The sequence below is a fragment of the Hemitrygon akajei genome, chromosome 15, assembly GCF_048418815.1.
Source record: "Hemitrygon akajei chromosome 15, sHemAka1.3, whole genome shotgun sequence".
NCBI classification, from domain to species: domain Eukaryota; kingdom Metazoa; phylum Chordata; class Chondrichthyes; order Myliobatiformes; family Dasyatidae; genus Hemitrygon; species Hemitrygon akajei.
The window spans coordinates 83,794,979-83,817,509 of NC_133138.1; the positions used below are offsets into that span (position 1 = coordinate 83,794,979).

General features: G+C 42.3%; 1 protein-coding gene across 1 annotated transcript in view; it reads right to left on the reverse strand.

Annotated features, from left to right (window-relative positions):
* Positions 1 to 22,531, reverse strand: part of LOC140739088 (transcription factor SOX-30-like) — a 42,393-nt gene that overhangs the window by 7,710 nt on the left and 12,152 nt on the right. Inside the window, exons 2-3 of the mRNA XM_073067034.1 lie at positions 21,359 to 21,598; positions 9,874 to 10,062 (exon numbers count right to left, since the gene is read on the reverse strand). Of these exons, the coding sequence (XP_072923135.1) occupies positions 9,874 to 10,062; positions 21,359 to 21,598 (429 nt within the window). The remainder of the gene's footprint in view (positions 1 to 9,873; positions 10,063 to 21,358; positions 21,599 to 22,531) is intronic.

Here is a 22,531-nt window from a genome sequence, read left to right on the forward strand (position 1 = left end):
CCTTAATGTAAAGCCAACACTTCATTATACTCTAGCAAAACATCCACAAAACCTTGCATTTAGCAGCTATGATTGAATGGCAGAGCAGACACGATGGGCCAAATGGCCTAATTCTGCTCCTATGTCTTATGGTCTTAAGGTCTATTATACCCATATATGCATGCGCATAAAATTTACACATATTTCACTGGTCCCCACCTGAACACCTACTTGCTGCTTTCATCCATTTCAAAGTTTCATTTACATATATACATAGTTCTCTTTCCTGTATTTTAAGGTCCATTCGCATGAATATCCAACAAAACTATAAATGTGTTGAAAGTAAATATTCCACCAAACTGCAGGAAAACAGCTTCACAGTATTTGAAATTAGTTTGCAAATTTGAATACAATATAATGTGTTTGCTCAGTGAGAGGCTTCAATATTGCACTTAAATGGAGGATGGAAAATTAAATTTAATTTGGCTTTTCTCTTTAAGGTGCTAACCCAGTTATAGTAAAATCCAAACATTTTTTAAAAATATATTTCAAATTCTTACCATTTGTGACTTTTAATTTAATCACAGCAACTGATTTCTTGGAATTTCAAGCAGCCTTTAGAAAGGACAGTGCTTGCAAACTGTACTTGCCTTAACCCATGAACGGGTACGTACAGGAAATGTTCTAACGATAATTCTTGGTTTGAAAATTATTTTGTACTTTCTTCCACAGATGCTACCTGATCAACCGACAGTTTTCAGCATTTTATTTTATTTCTGATTTGCAGCATCTGCAGTTTTTTTTAAATTTTGATTTACTGCAGGAATTTTACTTTGACCATAGTTGGAGATGTATAATTTACACCAATTACATATGCTGGTGGTTCTGTGATACAATACCAATGCCCTGTATAAAAAAATCTACAGAACCATGCTTAAATGCCAACTTGGGAACTGCTGAAGTTAGTGAGTAATTGGAATTTTTATAAAATGTCATTAGTATCAACCACAAAACTACTGAACTAACACCAAAATAGACTAATACACCACAATGATGAAGTCGACTCAGGCCTGAGAGGCCGGCGTCGGGCATTTCCACGCCTTACAAGGCGCGGAACGAAAGACTGTTTGGCGCGCCACAGCTCAGACAGACATGTCACAATATATTTCTTTATTTTACACTCAACACGCAACCCAGCATGGATGGAAAGCGTACTCCGGATGGTTTCGAACCCAGGAACCTCCGTTCCGGAGTCTGACGCTGATGTCACTGCGCCACCAGCCAGCAATGACCTATATATAACACTGGACTTATCATTTTGAATAACTCACAAATGACCAAGCAAGACCCTCGCTATTTTGAAACAGAGAAAGGATAAAAGGGAGTCAATTTTGGCACTAAATTCAGGCAATGGCGAAGTTGCTCCTGTCCCAATTGACATTTCAAAGATGTCCTTGCAAATACTCAGGCTTGGTGTCCAAGATTAAAAAGCTTGCATATAGGCAGTTCAAGCAATGCTCAGTCACAGTCATAGTCACTAAATGACACCTTACTGGCAACATGCCAGGCTTCTCCATCATGGACCCTGTCTGCATACGTTATCTCCTGTGATCATTCTTTCAGTGGGAGCTATGTGCTGACATTATAGGAGGGAATAGCACTCAGTGTTGACTCCATGTCCATGAGGTTTCATGACATCAGGCTAAATATTGGCAGAGAAATCTCCTATTGACCACTGTCCTCCCTCAACAGATAAATCTTTGTCGAATAACATGTGGAAGAAGCACATAATGTTCTCTAGGTGGGGACTTCGATGCGTATCACTGAGGGCAGTTTGAAATAGCTGGCTGATTGTGTTTGTGACAGAGTGAGTTACACAACAGAAAGAGTATAACTACTTGACTTTGTCCTCACCAGCTGACACACAGCATGAGTTCATGATAGTCAAGGCTGGTGAACACCACAGCACCCGTGTGTGGACGAAGTCTTGTCTTCATGCCCATGGACACCCTGCATTGTGTTTATGGCAATACAGCTGTGCTACATCAGAGATCAATCTGACAGCTCAAAACTGGACATCCATGAGGTACAATCAGCAGCAGCACACCGCTGATAACCCTTCCAGTAGCACTTCCAGTAGGTTATCGTTATATTGAATCCAGATGATGAACCTTGGTTTAAATAAGCCCACAGAGAGGCTCGGCAGGCAGCAAGACGTAAACCTAGTGGAACTGCAGTACAGGACTGTATGATCATGAAACAGCAAAAACAGCTTGCCATAGACCAAGCCAAGTAATCTCACAACCAGTGCATTAGATCAATCCTCAGCTTTTGTGCTCCATCCATTCGTGAGCAAGGATGTAGAACTAAAGGAAGGAGGAGACTCTCCATCCTGATTCTCAGTGGCAGAGGAGCCCAGTATGAGAGTCCATTTGTACCTTTGCTTAGCCAAAACAGCTGATTTGAAGTTGCTAGCCTTCAGCCAACTTGAGTTACTTCTTAAGATATGAAAAAAAAGACTGTTTGTGCCGGATATGGCAAATGTGGGACCCATCAACATCCTGGCTGTGGCACACAGAGCTGTGCTCCAAAACTAGCCACAGCCCTTAGCCAAGCTATTCCAGTTTAACTGCTGCACCAGTATCTACCAAACTGTGTGAAAAATGCTAGGTAGTCCTGTGGTGAACTACATATACCTGTCTGGACTGCTCCTGTGGCTCCTCCCACAGACCCCTGCTGACTGCTCCTGTGGCTCCTCCCACAGACCTCTGCTGACTGCTCCTGTGGCTCCTCCCACAGACCCCTGTATAAAGGCGATTGAGGCCTGAGCCCGGCCTCATTCTCCAGGATGTAGTGTTGTTCATTCTTCCAGTCAATAAAAGCCGATATCTCGCTTCTTACATCTCAGAGTGAGTTATTGATGGTGCATCAAGTCCCTATCACAAAAAGAAATACCAGAACAAATCCTATCCAGCTATTACCACCCAGGTAATCTACTGACAAGCATTAACCATGGAAAATATCAAGCTGTCCATCAACATACTAATGCCAAACCTTGAAGAAATAATAAGATTAAACGTGAATCAAAGAGATGAACTCCAGAGATGAGATGAGACTGACTGTCCGTGACAGTCTGACGGAGTGTGGGATAAAGGAGCTCTGACAAAACTGAGGTCAATAGATAAACATTCCGACCATCAATGCTGTACTTCACCGTGCGTGGTCCACCTCCCCAGGTACAGACGGTTACTGGAGTTCTCAGCTTCTTTGTGCATAGCCTTCCTTCTGTCATAAGGTCTGAAATGGGGATGTCTGATTGTCTTGGTACAATGTACAACTCAACTAATGAAGCAGTCAATACATGCATGAAACTTGGCCTGGACCGTATTCAGTTGTGGCATGGAATAACCATCTCTAATAACGGTGAGTCTCCTACCTACACTTGACATTCAATAGCAATGTCGGTCACCCATTTTGACGGCTCCAACAGCACGTTCCAAGTTCTTATTCTCTACCACAGAGAAGGATGAGTGTTTCCTTTATTATTAGTACTTCCAAATCCTGGAATTCCCTATCCAACTGAACTTTGGAACATCTTTCACACAGTTCAAGGGAAGTTAAGGATGTACAATAACTGCTGATCTTGCCTAGATTCCAAATACTAACAAAAGGAAAGCATCATGTACAGTACACGGGTGTGCATGTGTGTGCTGAAACTACCTAACGATTATTGAGAGCCTAGACTCCTATTGTTCCACACTCTCAATCACGTTTGTTTACTTCTGTGTGGATATTCTGTAATAGCTACAAAAGAGGTACTGACTTTATAATTTGAACACAATTCTCATTGTTGAGACAGAATATTAATATATTTACACCAAGTTTCCATATGACAAAATATTCTTTGAAATATTGCAACTTCCTCCACAAAATTATATCTCTCATCAATAAACCTTTTGATGATATGAAGTGGCATCAGCATTAAGAGGTTACATGAGGCAAGACTGAACATGCTGAGGAACTTCTCTTAAAGTGGACATTGGGATCCTGAAGATTGTGGAGGAGTTTGATGTGTTGATAAGACCAAAGATAAATCTAGATGTGAGGAACCCTAAACTTAAAGCTAGTCACTTCCAAAATGGAATGCATGGAAAAATATGTATTAATCATAAGAACAGCTAGAATTACTTCAACAGTGCCTCTTAAACCTGCAAGCTCAATGGCCTAGCAGCTCAAAGGCAGCACAGGAAACCTGCAGGTTCCCGACTTGGAAACGTTGTCATTGCTTCATCACTGCTGTGGCTACAGCCTGGAATTCTCTTCCCACATCAATGCAGATGTTTCACAAAATAACTCATCACCACCTTTTCAAGGGGCATACATGGATGAGCAATATCTGCTGGCCTGACCTGCGATTCCTTCATCTTGTAAAGTAATTAACAAAAGCACAGAACAAAATATGACAAAATATAATTTAGGCAGCAGATAAGAAAAGTGGGCAAGAGGAGTTGCCAGGCTTTCTGCCCATCAACACAGAATGGCTACTTTTGTCTCAAGTTAAGAGATCGGTTCAAGAATGGTTTTGTAGGTCAGTGGTGATCTGCTGCACTGGAAATAGGAGAAAAAGAAAGGAATGAAAGGAGGGTTAGAGGGAATACTAGCAGGATATAGGTGAAGATTTGGGATTGGAGTGGTGAATTTTGATTCAGTGTCACAGTAACTTAGTGGCTTATTTATTGGTAATTCAAGATTCAAGATTGTTTAATGTCATTTCCTGCAAACAGTGTAAGGAGAAATAATTGTTACTGCAGATCTGATGTAGCACCAAAAAAACTACAAAAGACCCAGGGGGACCAATATCCTGGCAGGGAGGTTTGCTAAGGCTACTGAGGCGAGTTTAAACTAGAATTGTTGGGGGGGGGGGGGGTGTCTGGGAACCGAACTGAAGAGACTGGGGAACAGGTTAGCTCACAAATAGAGAAAGCTTGTAGACCGTGCGAGAGGGAGGATCAGTGCTTGGAGATACAATGTGGTGGCCATTATAGAGACTTGAATGGCTCAGGGACAGGAATGGTTACTTCAAGTGCTGGGTTTTAGATGTTTCAGAAAGGACAGGGAAGGAGGCAAAAGAGGTGGGGGCGTGGCACTGTTGATCAGAGATAGTGTCATGGCTGCAGAAAAAGTGGACACCATGGAGGGATTGTCTATGGAGTCTCTGTGGGTGGAGGTTAGGAACAGGAAGGGGCCAATAACTCTACTGGGTGTTTTTTATAGGCCGCCCAATAGTAACAGTGATATCGAGGAGCAGATAGGGAAACAAATCCTAGAAAAGTGTAATAATAAACAGAGTTGTCGTGATGGGAGATTTTACTTTCCCAAATATCGATCGGCATCTCACTAGAGCGAGGGGTTTAGTTGGGGTGGAATTTGTTAGGTTGTGTTCAGGAAGGTTTCTTGAAACAATATGTAGATAAGCCTACAAGAGGAGAGGCTGTACTTGATTTGGTATTGGGAAATGAACCTGGTCAGGTGTCAGATCTCTCAGTGGGAGAGCATTTTGGAGATAGTGATCATAATTCTATCTCCTTTACAATAGCATTGGAGAGAGATAGGAACAGACAAGTTAGAAAAGCGTTTAATTGGAGTAAGGGAAATTATGAGGCTATCAGGCAGGAAATTGGAGGCTTAAATTGGAAACAGATGTTGTCAGGGAAAAGTACAAAAGAAATGTGGCAAATATTCAGGGGATATTTGTGTGGAGTTTGTTATAGGTACGTTCCAATGAGACAGGGAAGTTATGGTAGTGTTCAGGAACCGTGGTGTACAAAGGCTGTAATAAATCAAGTCAAGAAGAAAAGAAAAGCTTACAAAAGGTTCAGAGAGCTAGGCAATGTTAGAGATCAAGAAGATTATAAGGCTACTAGGAAGGAGCTTAAGAAGGAAATTAGGAGAGCCAGAAGGGGCCATGAGAAGGTCTTGGCGTACAGAATTAAGGAAAACCCCAAGGCATTCTACAAGTATGTGAAGAGCAAGAAGATAAGACGTGAAAGAATAGGACCTATCAAGTGTGACAGTAGGAAAGTGTGTGTGGAACCAGAGGAAATAGCAGAGGTACTTAATGAACACTTTACTTTAGTAATCACTATGGAAAAGGATCTTGACGATTGTAGGGATGACTTGCAGCGGACTGAAAAGCTTGAGCATGTAGATATTAAGAAAGAGGATGTGCTGGAGCTTTTGGAAAGCATCAAGTTGGATAAGTTCAAACAACACACTCAAAATGCTGGTGGAACACAGCAGGCCAGGCAGCATCTATAAGGAGAAGCACTGGTGACGTTTCAGGCCGAGACCCTTCGTTAGGACTAACTGAAAGGAAAGCTAGTAAGAGATTTGAAAGTAGTGAGGGGAGGGGGAAATGCAAAATGATAGGAGAAGACCGGAGGGGGTGGGATGAAGCTAAGAGCTGGAAAGATGATTAGCCTCCAACCTGATGGCATAAACATTGACTTCTCTAACTTCCGTTAATGCCCCTCCTCCACTTCTTACCCCATCCCTGACATATTTAATTGTTTGCCTATTCTCCATCTCCCTCTGCTGCTTCCCCCCCACCTTCATTCTCCCGAGGCCTCCCGTCCCATGATCCTTTCCCTTCTCCAGCTCTGTATCACTTTCGGCAATCACCTTTCCAGCTCTTAGCTTCATCCCACCCCCTCCGGTCTTCTCCTATCATTTCGCATTTCCCCCTCCCCCCACTACTTTCAAATCTCTTACTATCTTTCCTTTCAGTTAGTCCTGACGAAGGGTCTTGGCCCGAAATGTCAACAGTGCTTCTCCTTATAGATGCTGCCTGGCCTGCTGTGTTCCACCAGCATTTTGTGAGTGTTGTTTGAATTTCCAGCATCTGCAGATTTCCTCAAAGTTGGATAAGTTGCTGGGACTGGACAAAATGTACCTCAGGCTACTGTGGGAGGCGAGGGAAGAGATTGCTAAGCCTCTAGCAGTGATCTTTGCATCATCAATGGGGACGGGAGAGGTTCTGGAGGATTGGAGGGTTGTGGATGTTGTTTCTTTGTTCAAGAAAAGGAGTAGAGATAGCCCAGGAAATTATAGACCAGTGAGTCTTACCTCAGTGGTTGGTAAGTTGATGGAGACCATCCTGAGAGGCAGGATTAATGTACATTTGGAGAGGTATAATATGATTAGGAGTAGTCAGCATGGCTTTGTCAAGGGCAAGTCGTGCCTTACGAGCCTGGTTGAATTTTTTGCGGATGTGACTAAACACATTGATGAAGGAAGAACAGTAGATATAGTGTATATGGATTTCAGCAAGGCATTTGATAAGGGACCCCATGCAAGGCTTATTGATAAAGTAAGGAGGCATGGGATCCAAGGGGACATTGCTTTGTGGATCCAGAACTGGTTTGCCCACAGAAGGCATAGAGTGGTTGTAGATGGGTCATATTCTGCATGAAGGTCGGTCATCAGTGGAGTGCCTACGGGATCTGTTCTGGGACCCATACTCTTCATTATTTTTATAAATGACCTGGATGAGGAAGTGGAGGAATAGGTTAATAAGTTTGCTGATGACACAAAGGTTGGAGGTGTTGTGGATAGTGTGGAGGGCTGTTAGAGGTTACAGCAGGATAGGATGCAAAACTGGGCTGAGAAGTGGCAGATGGAGTTCAACCCAGATAAATGTGAAATGGTTCATTTTGATAGGTCAAATATGATGGCAGAATACAGTATAAATGGTAAGACTCTTGGCAGTGTGGAGGATCAGTGGGATTTTAGGACCCAAGTCCATAGGACCCTCAAAGCAGCTGCACAGGTTGACTCTGTGGTTAAGAAGGCGTACGGCGTATTGGCCATCATCAGTCGTGGAATTGAATTTAGGAGCCAAGAGGTAATGTTGCAGCTATATGGGACCCTGGTCAGACCCCACTTGGAATACTGTTCTCAGTTCTGGTCACCTCACGACAGCAAGGATGTGGAAGCAATAGAAAGGGTGCAGAGGAGGTTTACTAGGATGTTGCCTGGATTGGGGAGCATGCCTTATGAGAATAGTTTGAGTGAACTCGGCCTTTTCTCCTGGGAGCAACAGAGGATGAGAGGTGACCTGATAGAGGTGTATAAGATGATGAGAGGCATTGATCGTGTGGATAGTCAGAGGCTTTTTCCCAGGGCTGAAATGGTTGCCACAAGAGGACACAGGTTTAATGTGTTGGGGAGTAGGTGCAGAGGAGATGTCAGGGGTAAGTTTTTTACTCAGAGTGGTGAGTGTGTGGAATGGGCTGCGGGCGGCAGTGGTGGAGGCGGGTGAGATAGGGTCTTTTAAGAGACTTTTGGACAGGTACATGGAGCTTAGAAAAATACAGGGCTATGGGTAAGCCTAGTAATTTCTAAGATAGCGACATGTTCAGCACAACTTAGTGGGCCAAAGGGCCTGTATTGGGCTGTAGGTTTTCTATATTTCTATAAAGAACACAGTAATAATGAGAACGCTTAAATACATAGATCCTATGCCATAAAGTGGCACTAGGCTTTACATAAGGTGACTGACAGGAAATAATAAAGTGGTGGTGGAGTTAGTGGGTGGAGTTGTTGATCAGCATTACTACTAGGGGAAAGTAACTGTTTTTGAGTCTGATGTTCCTGGTGTAGATGCTACATAACCTCCTCCCGGATGGGAGTGAGACAAACAGTCCATGTGCAGGGGGTATGGGATCCTTTAAGATGTTACTGGCTCTTTTCCAGCACCTTTCTGTATATGTATATATATGTCTGTCTTTGACGATGGGTAGGCTGGTGCCAGTGACACTTTGGGCAGTTTTGACTGCCTGTCAGCTGCAGTGCAGTTTCCGTCCCAGCAGTGATGCAGCTCGTCAGGAAGCTCTCTACTGTGCATCTGTAGAATGATGTGAGTATGGATATGCAAAATCCAGCTCTCTTCAGTCTCCTCAGAAAGTAGAGGCATTGGTGAGCTTTCTTGACTGTGTAGGATCTGTTCTGGGACCATGAGAGATTGTGTGTGATGTTCACTCCCAGGAATTTGCAACTGCTTGCATTTTTCACTGCTATGCCACTCACGTAAAGAGGGGAGTGTGTGGTGCGAGTTCTCCTTAAGTCCATAACCACCTCCTTTGTCTTGTTGCCATTAATGTTAATTGCCTGACACCAGGCCTCGAACTCTTCCACTTGCTCTCTGTAAACTGTCTCAGCAGTGCTGGTGATGAGTCATTGTGAACTTGCCAGGTGCTTGGCTGTGAAGTAGCACAGCACACAGCAATGGGCTCAGCACACAACCCGGGTGGGGGGGTTGTCACCCATGTTGAAGATGATGGGGAGGGTGGAGTGGCTGTGAATCCTCTCTACCTGAATTCTGTTCGTTAGGAAGTCTAACACTCAGTTGCACAGTGATGTATTTAGATGGAATTTGATCAACAAGGTGTATGGGACAATAGTGTTGAATGCTGATCTGAAATCCAGAAACAGCATTCTGACATAAGTGTCCTTGTTTCCTAGGTGTGTCTGGGCCAGGTGCATGACAGATCCTACGACATCTGTTGTAGAACGGTTCTGTGAGAGCCCAGGAGAAGAGATTCATTTTCTTTCTGTGCTTATCCTGCCAATTAAATAGTTTTCCTGTCCTGTTTTACACAAATATGGCTAATGTATCTATGTTTCCTCAACTGTGGCTTTACTGACGTCCTATACCATGTTTTGCAAGTCTCTTAGAAGATGCTTTGTAACATAAGGTGATTTAATTTGGCTGCATTGCATTTAGAATACCTTTTGCTGGTGTGGAACTAGTTAACAGAAACTAGGGAGTACTATTATATATTAGATCTGTTGAAGTATACTATTTAACACTCTATCATGAATTTTAAAACTTACCAATAACTGATGGTCGATTAACATTTGCCTGTAAATTTGGAACTACTACTGAGTAGGTGGCTGGTCGATAAGGATAAATTGTCGCTGGAGCTGTAGAAACAATGGTTTGACCACTACCAGGAAAGGCATTTGAAGGAACACCCAATGCAAATCGTTTTTTTTTCCCTGGTCGTGGCTGGTACACCCAACCTATGGAACCAAATTAACATTGTTAAGTGACGATTCACTGTCAAACTTCCACTAATTTAAACCTTAAAAAAGTTGCTTCATCACTGAAACTAGGTAAAATTAAATGCCAACATAAGCAAGTAGCAGAAATGTATGGACTATTTGGCAAACTATCGCAAGGACCCTCATTCTTGCCAGAAATAAAGTTCCGCTCTGATTCCCGCAGACCAGGTGAGTTTCTCTTTTAATTTTCTTTTAAATATTCTTGGTTTATTTTATACATTGGCAACACTTCTTTGACAAGTCCCATTAGAACACCAACTCAGTTTCAGAATTCAAATGGCCTGAGCTGCACTATACTGCCATCTAGTGGTTGCCTATGGAACTACCACCAGGAGAAACACATAATCGGCCCAGTAACATAAAAATTACATTAAAAGAAATTAAGCCAATGTGCAAAGCAATGCATCATTAATGAATCAGAGAGAGAGAGACACTTGTCTATACACTGCAACATGGAGCTTAGGAGTGAGCTGGGAATGACCTATGAATCCAAATGAAATGAAAAAGTAAATGCAGATAAGTGGACTGGCTCCTTTAATTTTAATTAATTTACTTAATATAGATTTGTTTTAGATAAATTTATAACTTATTTTTTGCTTTAAAATTAATTTCAATCCTCATTAACATTACATAAAACAGTTCAAAAGCCTATGACAGCTGTGAACTATCAAAATGCTATAGTACATATTCAAGGTCAGAGCAGTAAGGTTTCAAAGAAAATTGAATACACTGGGGTGCAGGTGGTAAGTGTGGCTACCAGAATAGGGTAAGAAACAAGCCAGGCAAGTGAATGGATCAAGCACAATGCGGTCCAATATAATGAAATTGTTCCAACCTAGAACTTCTCATTTTGGCACTTGAGAGTAATTGTCCACAATATTCCTGTTATATATTTTTAATATTTTTGGGAAAAGACTCACTTTAATAGCTTGTCTGAACGGCATCTGCAATATTAGCAATGACTTATCCTTAATGCAGTAAGTGACCTCACAGGCAGAACCTCGTGAACACTGAGCTGCAGACTTGGGGATGGATAATATACAAAAATCTTTCTTTTACTGGCAGCTTTAATGGAGACTGTCTTCAATCTTGTTAATATTTGGCTGCGGAAATGTTTTTGACTGTATGTTGTTGTGTTTTGTAAGTCCAAAACATAAAACTTATTGCAAGGAAAAGACAGGAGGCCTGGAGAACGGTGTCAGCTTGCTCCTTAGTGAGATGTGACGTATCATGACGTAAGCAACTCATGTAACCTGTAATGAACACTTAATCAAACAATATATCAAATATTTAAACTCAATCAAACAAGCAAACACAGTATACTATATAATACAATTATTATTCAGATACCACAGCACAGTAAATGTTAAATTGTCCTATTCTGGTCTAAAGATTTAATCGCCGTCGAGATTTTCTTACTCTGTGGGATGATATTTTTCCTGACAAGGCAGATCACTCGGCCTGTCAGCTGAGATCTGTGGTTGTGAAAACAATCTCAGGTTCTGGGATTTACTCCCTGGGGTTGTAGGAGTTAACTCTGAGACGGCAGAAAGTGGTTCTGACAGCAGCAGCCACCTTTCTTCTTTTTCCCCTGGCTGTTCTCTCTGGATCTACTTCGATCCTTGTTTCTCTCCTTTTCAACTGCTTGGCCTTCCTTTTTCTTCTAGTTTCCCTGCATTCGCAAATTTATCAAGAAATTAGATCTCATTTATCCTCTTCCATTTCCATAGCATTTAAGTTATCGTCCTCTTTCTTTTCCTTTTGCTCCTTTCTAGTCTGTGCATCTTGATCTTGGGAAGGTGCATTTAGTTCACTGGAGTATTCACTTATTAATCCTCCTATCGCTCTCCTTATAATCTGATTCCTCCTCTTGGTTTCATCATCCACATAATCATCTGACGAATCCTCTGTTTTCGTATCTCCGTTGACTCTCCTTTCGACCTTCCATTCATCCAGCTGGACTTTGGTCTTTGCATCTACTTTTCCAAGCAGCTTTTTCTCTCCCAGTTGAAGTTCATGCAATAACCTTAATGCACACAGAGTAGGTTCTGGTTCTTTATACTCACACAAGCCGAATGCTTGCAACTTTCCTGAAGCTCCTTGAACTCCCTTCCAGCTTAAAGCCCAAGCCACATTTTGTTAGTAACTGCCTGATTAACATATTAGAAGCTTTCTCAGAAACTAGATCTGTTATTAGGGAATGAGATAGGGTTTGTGACAGAAGTTTGTGTAGGGAAACACTTTGTATCTAGTGATCTAGTGATCACAATGCCATTAGCTTCAAAATATTCAAAATAAATATGCAAGAGAACAGAAACACAAAATGTGTCTGGCCTGCTGAGTTCTACCAGCATTTTGTGTTTTTATTTATTTCCAGCATCTGCAGATTCACTCGTGTTGCATGCAAAAGAATAGGTCTGGTCCATGGGTTAAGACTCTAATGGCCAATTTTGATGGTATCAGAAGGATCTGGCACATGTGGATTGGGACAGGCAGTTTTCTGGCAAAGGTTGAGAGGCCTTCAACAGTGAAATTTTGAGAGTTCAAAGCTTGTATGTGCCTGTCAGAATAAAAGGTATAGATTACAAGTGTAAGGAACTTTGGTTTTCTGGAGATATTGAGGCCCTGTTTAAGTGAAAAAAGAGGTGTGTAACAAGTCAATGCAGGTAGGGACAAATGAGGTGCTTATGAAGTATAAAAATGTAAGAGAGCACCTAAGAAAGATATCAGGAGGGCTTAAAGAAGGCATGATTTTGCTCTAGCAGACAAGGTGAAGGAGAATCCTAAGGAATTCTACAGATATATTAAGAGCAAAGGGACAAAATTGGTCCCCTGGACAATCAGAATGGTAATCTGCGTATGGAGCCAAAAGAGATGGGGGGATCTTAAATAAGTTTTTGCATCTGTATTTACTCAGAAAACGGCCACTGAGTCTTTAGAAGTGAGGCAAATGGACCCTATACAGATGACAGAGGAGGGCGGGTTTCCTGTCCTGAGGCTAATTAGAATGGATAAATCCCCAGGGCCTGACAAGGTGTTCCCTCAGACACTGTGGGAGGCCAGTGCAGAAATTGCAGGCATTCTAGAAGAGATATTTAAATCATCCTTAGCGAAAGGTGAGGTACCAGAGGATTGGAAGATAACTAATATTGTTCTGCTGTTTAGGAAAGGCTGTACAAATAAACAAGGAAACTATAGGTTGCTGAGCCTGACATCAGTAGTGGGAAAGTTATGGGAAGGTATCCTAAGGGACAGATGATGTAAGTATTTGGATAAACATAAACTAATTAAGGATAGTCAGCATGGCTTTGTGCATAGTATGTCATGACTAACAAACCTTAAGAGTTTTTTGAAAATGTTACTAGAAAGGTGTTGAAGGCAAAGCAGTAGATGTTGTCTACGTGGACTTTAGTAAGGCATTTGACAAGATCCCGCATGGGAGATTGGTCAAGAAAGCTTAGTCGCTCGGTATACAACATGAGGTAGTAAATTGCTTCAGACATTGGCTTTGTGAGAGAAGTTAAAGAATGGTAATAGATGGTTGCCTCTCTGACCAGAGGCTTGTAACTACCGAGGAGCTGCTGGGATCGGTGTGGAGTCCATTGTTGTTTGTCCTCTATATCAATGATCTGGATGACAATGTGGTTAACTGGACCAGCAAATTTGAGGATGACACCAAGATTGGGGGACTAGTGGACAGTGAGGAAGGCTATCATGGCTTGCAGTGGGATCTGGACTAGCTGGAAAAATGAGCTGAACAATGGCATTTAATGCAGACAAGTATGAGGTGTTGCACCAACTGGGGTAGGTTTTAAACAGTGAACGTAGGCACTGAGGAGTGTGGTACATCAAAGGGTGGGAATACAGGTCCTCAATTCAGTGAAAGTGGTGTCATAGGTAGATAAGGTTGTGAAGAAGGCTTTTGGCATATTAACCTTCATAAATCAAAGTACTGCGTATAGGAGTTGGGATGTTATGAGGAAGTTGTATAAGATATTGGTGAGGCCTAATTTGGAGTATTGTGTGCCGGTTTGCTCACCCACCTATAGGAAAGATGCAAATAAGGTTGAGAGAGTACAGAGCAAATTTACAAGGATGTTGCCAGGACTGAAGGACTGAGTTTAAATGAAAGACTGAATAGGTTAGGAGTTTATACCTTGGAACGTACAAGATTGAGAGACTTGATAGAGGTATACAAAATTGAGAGCTATAGATAGAGGAAATGCAAGCTAAACTAGAGGTCATGGGTTAGTGATAAAGGTGAAAAGTTTAAGGGGAAATGAAAGGAAACCATCACTCAGAGGGTCATGAGTGCATGGAATGAGCTGCCAGCACAAGTGGTGCATGTGAGCTCGATTTCAACATTCAACAGTAATTTGGCTAGGTACATGGATGGTAGGGGTATGGAAGACCATGGTGCTGGTGCAGACTGATGGCAGCAGGCGATATTAAATAGACTAGATGGGTTAAAGGGCTTATTTGTTGCCTTTTTGAAGGAAGTGGGAACTTCCGCCCATAGCAATGAGAGGTTGAAAATGACTTTGAATGCTCCTGCCAATTAGTGGCACATTTTTCAGAACCTGCCAGGTAGTCCACCGGGACCTTCCACCTCGAGAGGGTTCACTCTCTTTAAAGACAGTCTAACATTGTCATCAGGTGCAGCAGGGATCTTCACAGCTGTAGTCATATTCTCCCTGTCAAAGCATGCATAGAAGGCGTTGAGTTCATCTGGTAGTGAAGCATCGCTGCCATTCATACTATTGGGTTTTGCTTTGTAGGAAGTAATGTCTTGCAGACCCTGCCAGAGTTCTCGAACATCCAATGTCGCCTCCAACCTCGTTCTCTCGGGTTCATTTAAAATTTTCCTGTCACCACTGTTGTGTTTTGTAACTTCAAAACATAAAACTAATTGAAAAGGAAAAATGGGAGTCCGGGAGAGCATGTCTTAGTTTGTTCTTTACTTTAGTGAGCAATGCAGGTATGATGTGGTAACGTCATGACATATGTCATTCATGTATTTTTACAGATAACCTGTAATGATTCATTTAAATGCACAAGAATGCTTAATTAAATAATTTCAATATTACTCAAATATTACTGAAATATGTCAACCCAAGAAATAATAGAGAAGTCGAGCTAGTTAGTGCAAAATAGAGTCCATTCATGTGAAAACTGACAAAACGGTCTCAGATGGCTGAGTATGAAGGTATGAATAAGATATTGGAAGAGCAAAGGAGAAATCTTGGGACTCACTGGAGGTAATGGTGTAAATAAGAGAAAAGAAGCCACTACATTTATTTTTTAAATAGTTATTGTTAGAGGTTATATTAAGTCAGATCGTAGAACATAAAACCATGTACAGAAATTTCCAAGTGGTTGTGACAGCTTGCAGATTGAAAGATTGAAATCCAACATGTTAACATGAGGAAATGCTGCATTCCTCCAGCATTTTTGTGTGTGTGTGTTGCTTGAATTTCCAGCATCTGCAGATTTCCTTGTAAAATTACTCTCAATAATTTCTTTGGCTCCTCCTACTTCCTCCAAACCAAAGGTGTAGCTACGGGGATCCGTATGGGTCCCAGCTATGCCTACCTTTTTGTTGGCTTTGTGGAACAGCCCGTGTTCCAAGCCTATACGGGTATCCGTCCCCCTCTTTTCCTTTGCTACATTGACGACTGCAATGGCGCTGCCTCCTGCATGTATGCTGAACTCGTTGACTTCATTAACTTTGCCTCCAACTTTCACCCTGCCCTCAAATTTACCTGGTCTGTTTCCGACACCTCCCTCCCCTTTCTAGATCTTTCTGTCTCCATCTCTGGAGTCGGCTGATCTACGGATATCGACTATAAACCTTTGTAACCATATAACCATATAACAATCACAGCACGGAAACAGGCCATCTCGGCCCTTTTAGTCTGTGCCGAACACTTACTCTCACCTAGTCCCACCGACCCGCACTCAGCCCATAACCCTCCATTCCTTTCCTGTCCATATACCTATCCAATTTTACTTTAAATGACAATACCGAACCTGCCTCTACCACTTCTACTGGAAGCTCGTTCCACACAGCTACCACTCTCTGAGTAAAGAAATTCCCCCTCATGTTACCCTTAAACTTTTGCCCCTTAACTTTCAACTCATGCCCTCTTGTTTGAATCTCCCCTACTCTCAATGGAAAAAGCCTATCCACGTCAACTCTATCTATCCCCCTCATAATTTTAAATACCTCCATCAAGTCTCCCCCAACCTTCTACGCTCCAAAGAATAAAGATCTAACTTGTTCAATCTTTCCCTGTAACTTAGGTGCTGAAACCCAGGTAACATACTAGTAAATCTTCTCTGTACTCTCTCTATTTTGTTGACATCTTTCCTATAATTCGGTGACCAGAACTGTACACAATACTCCAAATTCGGCCTTACCAATGCCTTGTACAATTTTAACATTACATCCTAACTCCTATACTCAATCCTCTTGATTTATAAAGGCCAACATACCAAAAGCTTTCTTCACTACCCTATCCACATGAGATTCCACCTTCAGGGAACTATGCACCATTATTCCTAGATCACTCTGTTCTACTGCATTCTTCAATGCCCTACCATTTACCATGTATGCCCTATTTTGATTATTCCTAACAAAATGTAGCACCTCACACATCAGAATTAAACTCCATCTGCCATCTTTCAGCCCACTCTTCTAACTGGCCTAAATCTCTCTGCAAGCTTTGAAAACCTACTTCATTATCCACAACGCCACCTATCTTAGTATCATCTGCATACTTACTAATCCAATTTACCAACCCATCATCCAGATCATTAATGTATATGACAAATAACATTGGACCCAGCACAGATCTTTGAGGCACACCGCTAGTCACCGACCTGACAAACAGTTATCCACCACTACTCTCTGGCATCTCCCATCCAGCCACTGTTGAATCCATTTTACTACTTCAATATTAATACCTAACGATTGGACCTTCCTAACTAACCTTCCATGCGGAACCTTGTCAAAAGCCTTACTGAAGTCCATATAGACAACATCCACTGATTTACCCTCGTCAACTTTACTCGTAACCTCTTCAAAACATTCAATAAGATTTGTCAAACATGACCTTGCATGCACAAATCCACATTGACTGTACCATCTCTAAGAATACTTTCCATTAATTTACCCACCACTGACATCAAACTGACAGGCCTATAATTGCTATGTTTACTCTTAGAACCCTTTTAAAACAATGGAACCACACGAGCAATATGCCAATCCTCCGGCACCATCCCCGTTTCTAAAGACATTTGAAATATTTCTGTCAGAGCCCCTGCTATTTCTACACTAACCTCCCTCAAGGTCCTAGGGAATATCCTGTCAGGATCCGAAGATTTGTCCACTTTTATATTCCTTAAAAGCGCCAGTACTTCCTCCCCTTTAATCTTCATAGTTTCCATAACTTCCCTACTTGTTTCCCTTACCTTACACAATTCAATATCCTTCTCCATAGTGAATACCGAAGAAAAGAAATTGTTCAAAATTTCCTCCATCTCTTTCGGCCTCACACATAGCTGTCCACTCTGATTCTCTAAGGGACCAATTTTATCCCTCACTATCCTTTTGCTATTAATATAACTGTAGAAACCCTTTGGATTTATTTTCAGAGCAAACACGAGGAAATCTGCAGATGGTGGAAATCCAAACAACACACACAAAATGCTGGTAGAACACAGCAGGCCAGGCAGCATCGATAGGGAGAAGCGCTGTCGAAGTTTCGGGCCGAGACCCTTCGTCAGGACTAACCGAAAGGAAAGATAGTAAGTGATTTGAAAGTAGTGGGGGGAGGGGGAAATGCGAAATGATAGGAGAAGACCAGAGGGGGTGGGATGAAGCTAAGAGCTTGAAAGGTGATTCGTGAAAGTGATACAGAGCTGGAGAAGGGAAAGGATCATGGGACGGGAGGCCTCAGGAGAAAGAAAGGAGGGGGGGGGGAGCACCAGAGGAAGATGGAGAACAGGCAAACAACTAAATATGTCAGGGATGGGGTAAGAAGGGGAGAAGGGGCATTAACGGAAGTTAGAGAAGTCAATGTTCATGCCATCAGATTGGAGGCTACCCAGCCGGCATGCAAGGTGCCGTTCCTCCAACCTGAGTTTGGATTCATTTTGACAATAGAGGAGGCCATGGACAGACACACCAGAATGGGAATGGGACATGGAATTAAAATGTGTGGCCACTGGGAGATCCTGCTTTTTCTGGCAGACAGAGCGTAGGTGTTCGGCGAAAGGGTCTCCCAGTCTGTGTCGGGTCTCACCAATATATAAAAGGCCACACCGGGAGCACCGGACGCAGTATACCACCCAGCCGACTCACAGGTGAAGTGTCGCCTCACCTGGAAGGACTGTCTGGGGCCCTGAATGGTGGTGAGGGAGGAAGTGTAAGGGCAGTTGTAGCACTTGTTCCGTTTACAAGGATAAGTGCCAGGAGGGAGATCGGTGGGAAGGGATGGGGGGACGAGTGGACAAGGGAGTCGCGTAGGGAGCGATTCCTGCGAAAAGCAGAAAGAGGGGGGGGAGGGAAAAATGTGTTTGGTAGTGAGATCCCGTTGGAGGTGGCGGAAGTTATGGAGAATTATATGTTGGATTTATTTTCACCTTACTTGCCAACGCAACCTCGTATCTTCTTTTAGCTTTTCTAATTTCTTCCTTAAGATTCTTCTTACATTCTTTATATTCCTCGAGCACCTCATTTACTCCATGCTGCCTATATTTATTGTAGATATCTCTCTTTTTCCTAACCAAGTTTCCAATATCCCTTGAAAACCATGGCTCTCTCAAACTTTTAACCTTTCCTTTCAACCTAACAGGAACATAAAGATTCTGTACCCTCAAAATTTCACCTTTAAGTGACTGCCATTTCTCTATTACATCCTTCCCATAAAACAAATTGTCCCAATCCACTCCTTCTAAATCCTTTCACATCTCCTCAAAGTTAGCCTTTCTCCAATAAAAAATCTCAACCCTGGGTCCAGTCCTATCCTTCTCCATAAATATATTGAAACTAATGGCATTGTGATCACTGGACCCAAAGTGCTCCCCAACACATACCTCCATCACCTGACCTATTTCATTCCCTGACAGAAGATCCAACACTCTCCCTTCTCTAGCTGGTACCTCTACGTATTGCTGCAAAAAACTATCCTGCACACATTTTACAAACTCCAAACCATCCAGCCCTTTTACAGTATGGGCTTCCCAGTCTATGTGTGGAAAATTAAAATCTCCCACAATCACAACCCTGTGCTTACTACAAATATCTGCTATCTCCTTGCAAATTTGCTCCTCCAATTCTCGCTCCCCATTAGGTGGTCTATAATACACCCCTATAAGTGTTACTACACCTTTCCCATTCCTCAATTCCACCTAAATAGCTTCTCTAGACGAGCCCTCTAATCTATCCGGCCAGAGCACCGCTGTAATATTTTCTCTGACAAGCAACGCAACACCTCCCACTTTTGTCCCTCTGATTCTATCACACCTGGAGCAACGAAATCCAGGAATATTTAGTTGCCAATCACACCCCTCCTGCAACCATGTTTCACTAATAGCTACAACATCATATTTCCATGTATCAATCCATGCTCTAAGCTCATCCACCTTTCTTACAATGCTCCTAGCATTAAAATAAATACATTTAAGAAATTCTCCACCTCTTCCTCTCTGTTTATCTCTAACAGTACAAAGAACTTTACTGTCTTCTTTTTCTTCCTTCTCCCATACATCTGTTCCTACACTGTGAGCCTACAGACTCTCACAGCTACCTGGACTATTCCTCTTCCCATCCTGTCTCTTGCAAAAATGCCATCCCCTTCTCGCAATTCCTCCGTCTCCATCACATCTGCTCTCAGGATGCGGCTTTTCATTCCAGGATGAAGGAGATGTCTTCCTTTTTTAAACAAAGGGGCTTCCCTTCCTCCACCATCAACTCTGCTCTCAAATGCATCTCTCCCATTTCCCGCACATGTGCTCTTACCCCATCCTGTCCTCACCTACCACCCCACCAGCGCGGTCCGGGTCCAGCATATAATTCTCCGTAACTTCTGACACCTCCAACCGGATCCCACCACCAAGCACATCTTTCCCTCCCCCCACTTTCTGTTTTCCGCAGGGATCGCTCCTTATGCAACTCCCTTGTCCATTCATCCCCCCACTTCCCACTGATCTCCCTCCTGGCACTTATCCTTGTAAGCAGAACAAGTGCCACACCTGCCCTTACATTCCTCCCTCACCACCATTCAGGGCCCCAGACAGTCCTTCCAGGTGAGGCGACACTTCACCTGTGAGTCGGCTGGTGTGGTATACTGCGTCCGCTGCTCCCGGTGCGGCCTTCTATAAATTGGTGAGACCCGGCGCAGACTGGGAGACCGTTTCGCTGAACACCTACGCTCAGTCCGCCAGAGAAAGCAGGATCTCCCAGTGGCCACACATTTTAATTCCACAGCCCATTCGCATTCTGATATGTCTAACCATGGCCTCCTCTACTATCAAGATGAAGCCACACTCAGGTTGGAGGAACAATACCTTATATTCCGTCTGGGTAGCCTCCAACCTGACGGCATGAACATTGATTTCTCTAGCTTCCGTTAATGTCCCTCCTCCCCTTCTTAATCCTTCCCTAATTTATTTATTATCCTCTCCCCCTCCTTTTTTTCTCTCTTTTTTCTCTCTCTGCCCCTCTCACAATCACTCTTTGCCTGTTCTCCATCTCCCTCTGGTGCTCCCCACCCCCTTTCTTTCTCACTATGCCTCCCGTCCCATGATCCTCTCTCTCCCTTCTCCAGCTGTGTATCCCTTTTGCCAATCACCTTTCCAGCTCTTAGCTTTATCCCTCCCCCTCTTGTCTTCTCCTAACATTTCGCATTTCCTCCTCCCCCTCCCCCTCCCACTTTCAAATCTCTTACTATCTTTTCTTTCAGTTAGTCCTGACGAAAGGTCTTGGCCCGAATGGTCGACTGTGCTTCTTCCTATAGATGCTGCCTGTCCTGCTGCGCCCCACCAGCATTTTTTATGTGTGTTGCTTGAGTCCAACATGTTGATTCTTTATTGAATAGAACTTCAGAAACTAAACAAATGCATTCCAGTTGTATTTTATATAAATATTGGCAGAAGTTATTTTTACGATGAATACTTCTAGACTTCTACTTCAGGTTTTTGATATTAAGGAAAGCTAATTGACTGTCATCCTTAAAAGCATTTAACTTACCAGGAAATTCTTCCCTGTGCTTTTCTTTTATCTTTTGAGCCTCATCATAATAAGGTTTCTTCTGTTCTTCAGTTAACTTATTCCACTCCAGGCCAAGCTGGACACTAATTTCAGCATTATTAGCATTTGGGTTTGCTTTGGCTAACTGTGGTCTGTGAATCCGTGCCCAAACCATAAAAGCATTCATTGGGCGTTTTATGTGCCCACTTCTGTCTTTGGAAGGAGGCATATCATTGATTTCTAAAATCACAACAAAAGAACAAAATTGGGTGAATATGTAATGGTAAAGAAAATTGAATAAAATGGTAGCTTTAGAGTAATGCAATATATTGAAGAGCTATGAAAAGTTCTACAGATTGAAGATGTTAAATTGAGATAAATTTTAACTTTAGGTTTTGAAACCATTACATTGAAATAGAAGTGGAAATTATGGGCTAATATCCCAGCAGATCCATGGTATCGACATAAAATGTAATGCACAATATTAGAGAAATCTTCCATTTTAAGTTATTATAGTGATTATAAATAGTTTATAATGAAATCTGTCTTTGAATCTCAGCCAAATGTGAATGGATAAATATAACCTTTGTGCGATATTGTGCTTTATAAACAATGGTTCTCTCCCAAATGTTCCTGTCTCCGTTTATCAAATTCCTGTAAGAATCCAGATGCACAGACCGGCTGCAATATCTTGCCCAAACATATCATCATCAAATAAAAATCTAATTGTTAAACAATGAACATTAATTTATTGTTGGAACAATGAACTCAACAAAGTCCAAAATAATGCTATTTTCTTGCAATATCCAAAGAGATGGTGTAATTTCTAACGAGATACTGATGAAAAGTAGGGAGGGAACTGATTTAAGTATCTCTTTCCAAAACCTACTGTAACCAAATATGATCAACATTCTCATCAAAGGTGAGATGCATCAAATATGTTCGTTAGTTTTGGAAAGATTATGCTTTCTAAATGACTTCTTCAACAGGTTACAGGAATGTAAAATCAACTTATTTGATACAGGATAAAGAGAAGCGGAAAGAATATTATAAGCTTAGCTACTAAAACTTCGATTATGTGGAAACGTACAAACTCTACCTTGCCCTCAGCATTGTTGAAAGCCTCACACTCACACCTAGTAACCAACATAGGCTGCTGGCTATTTATCCAAA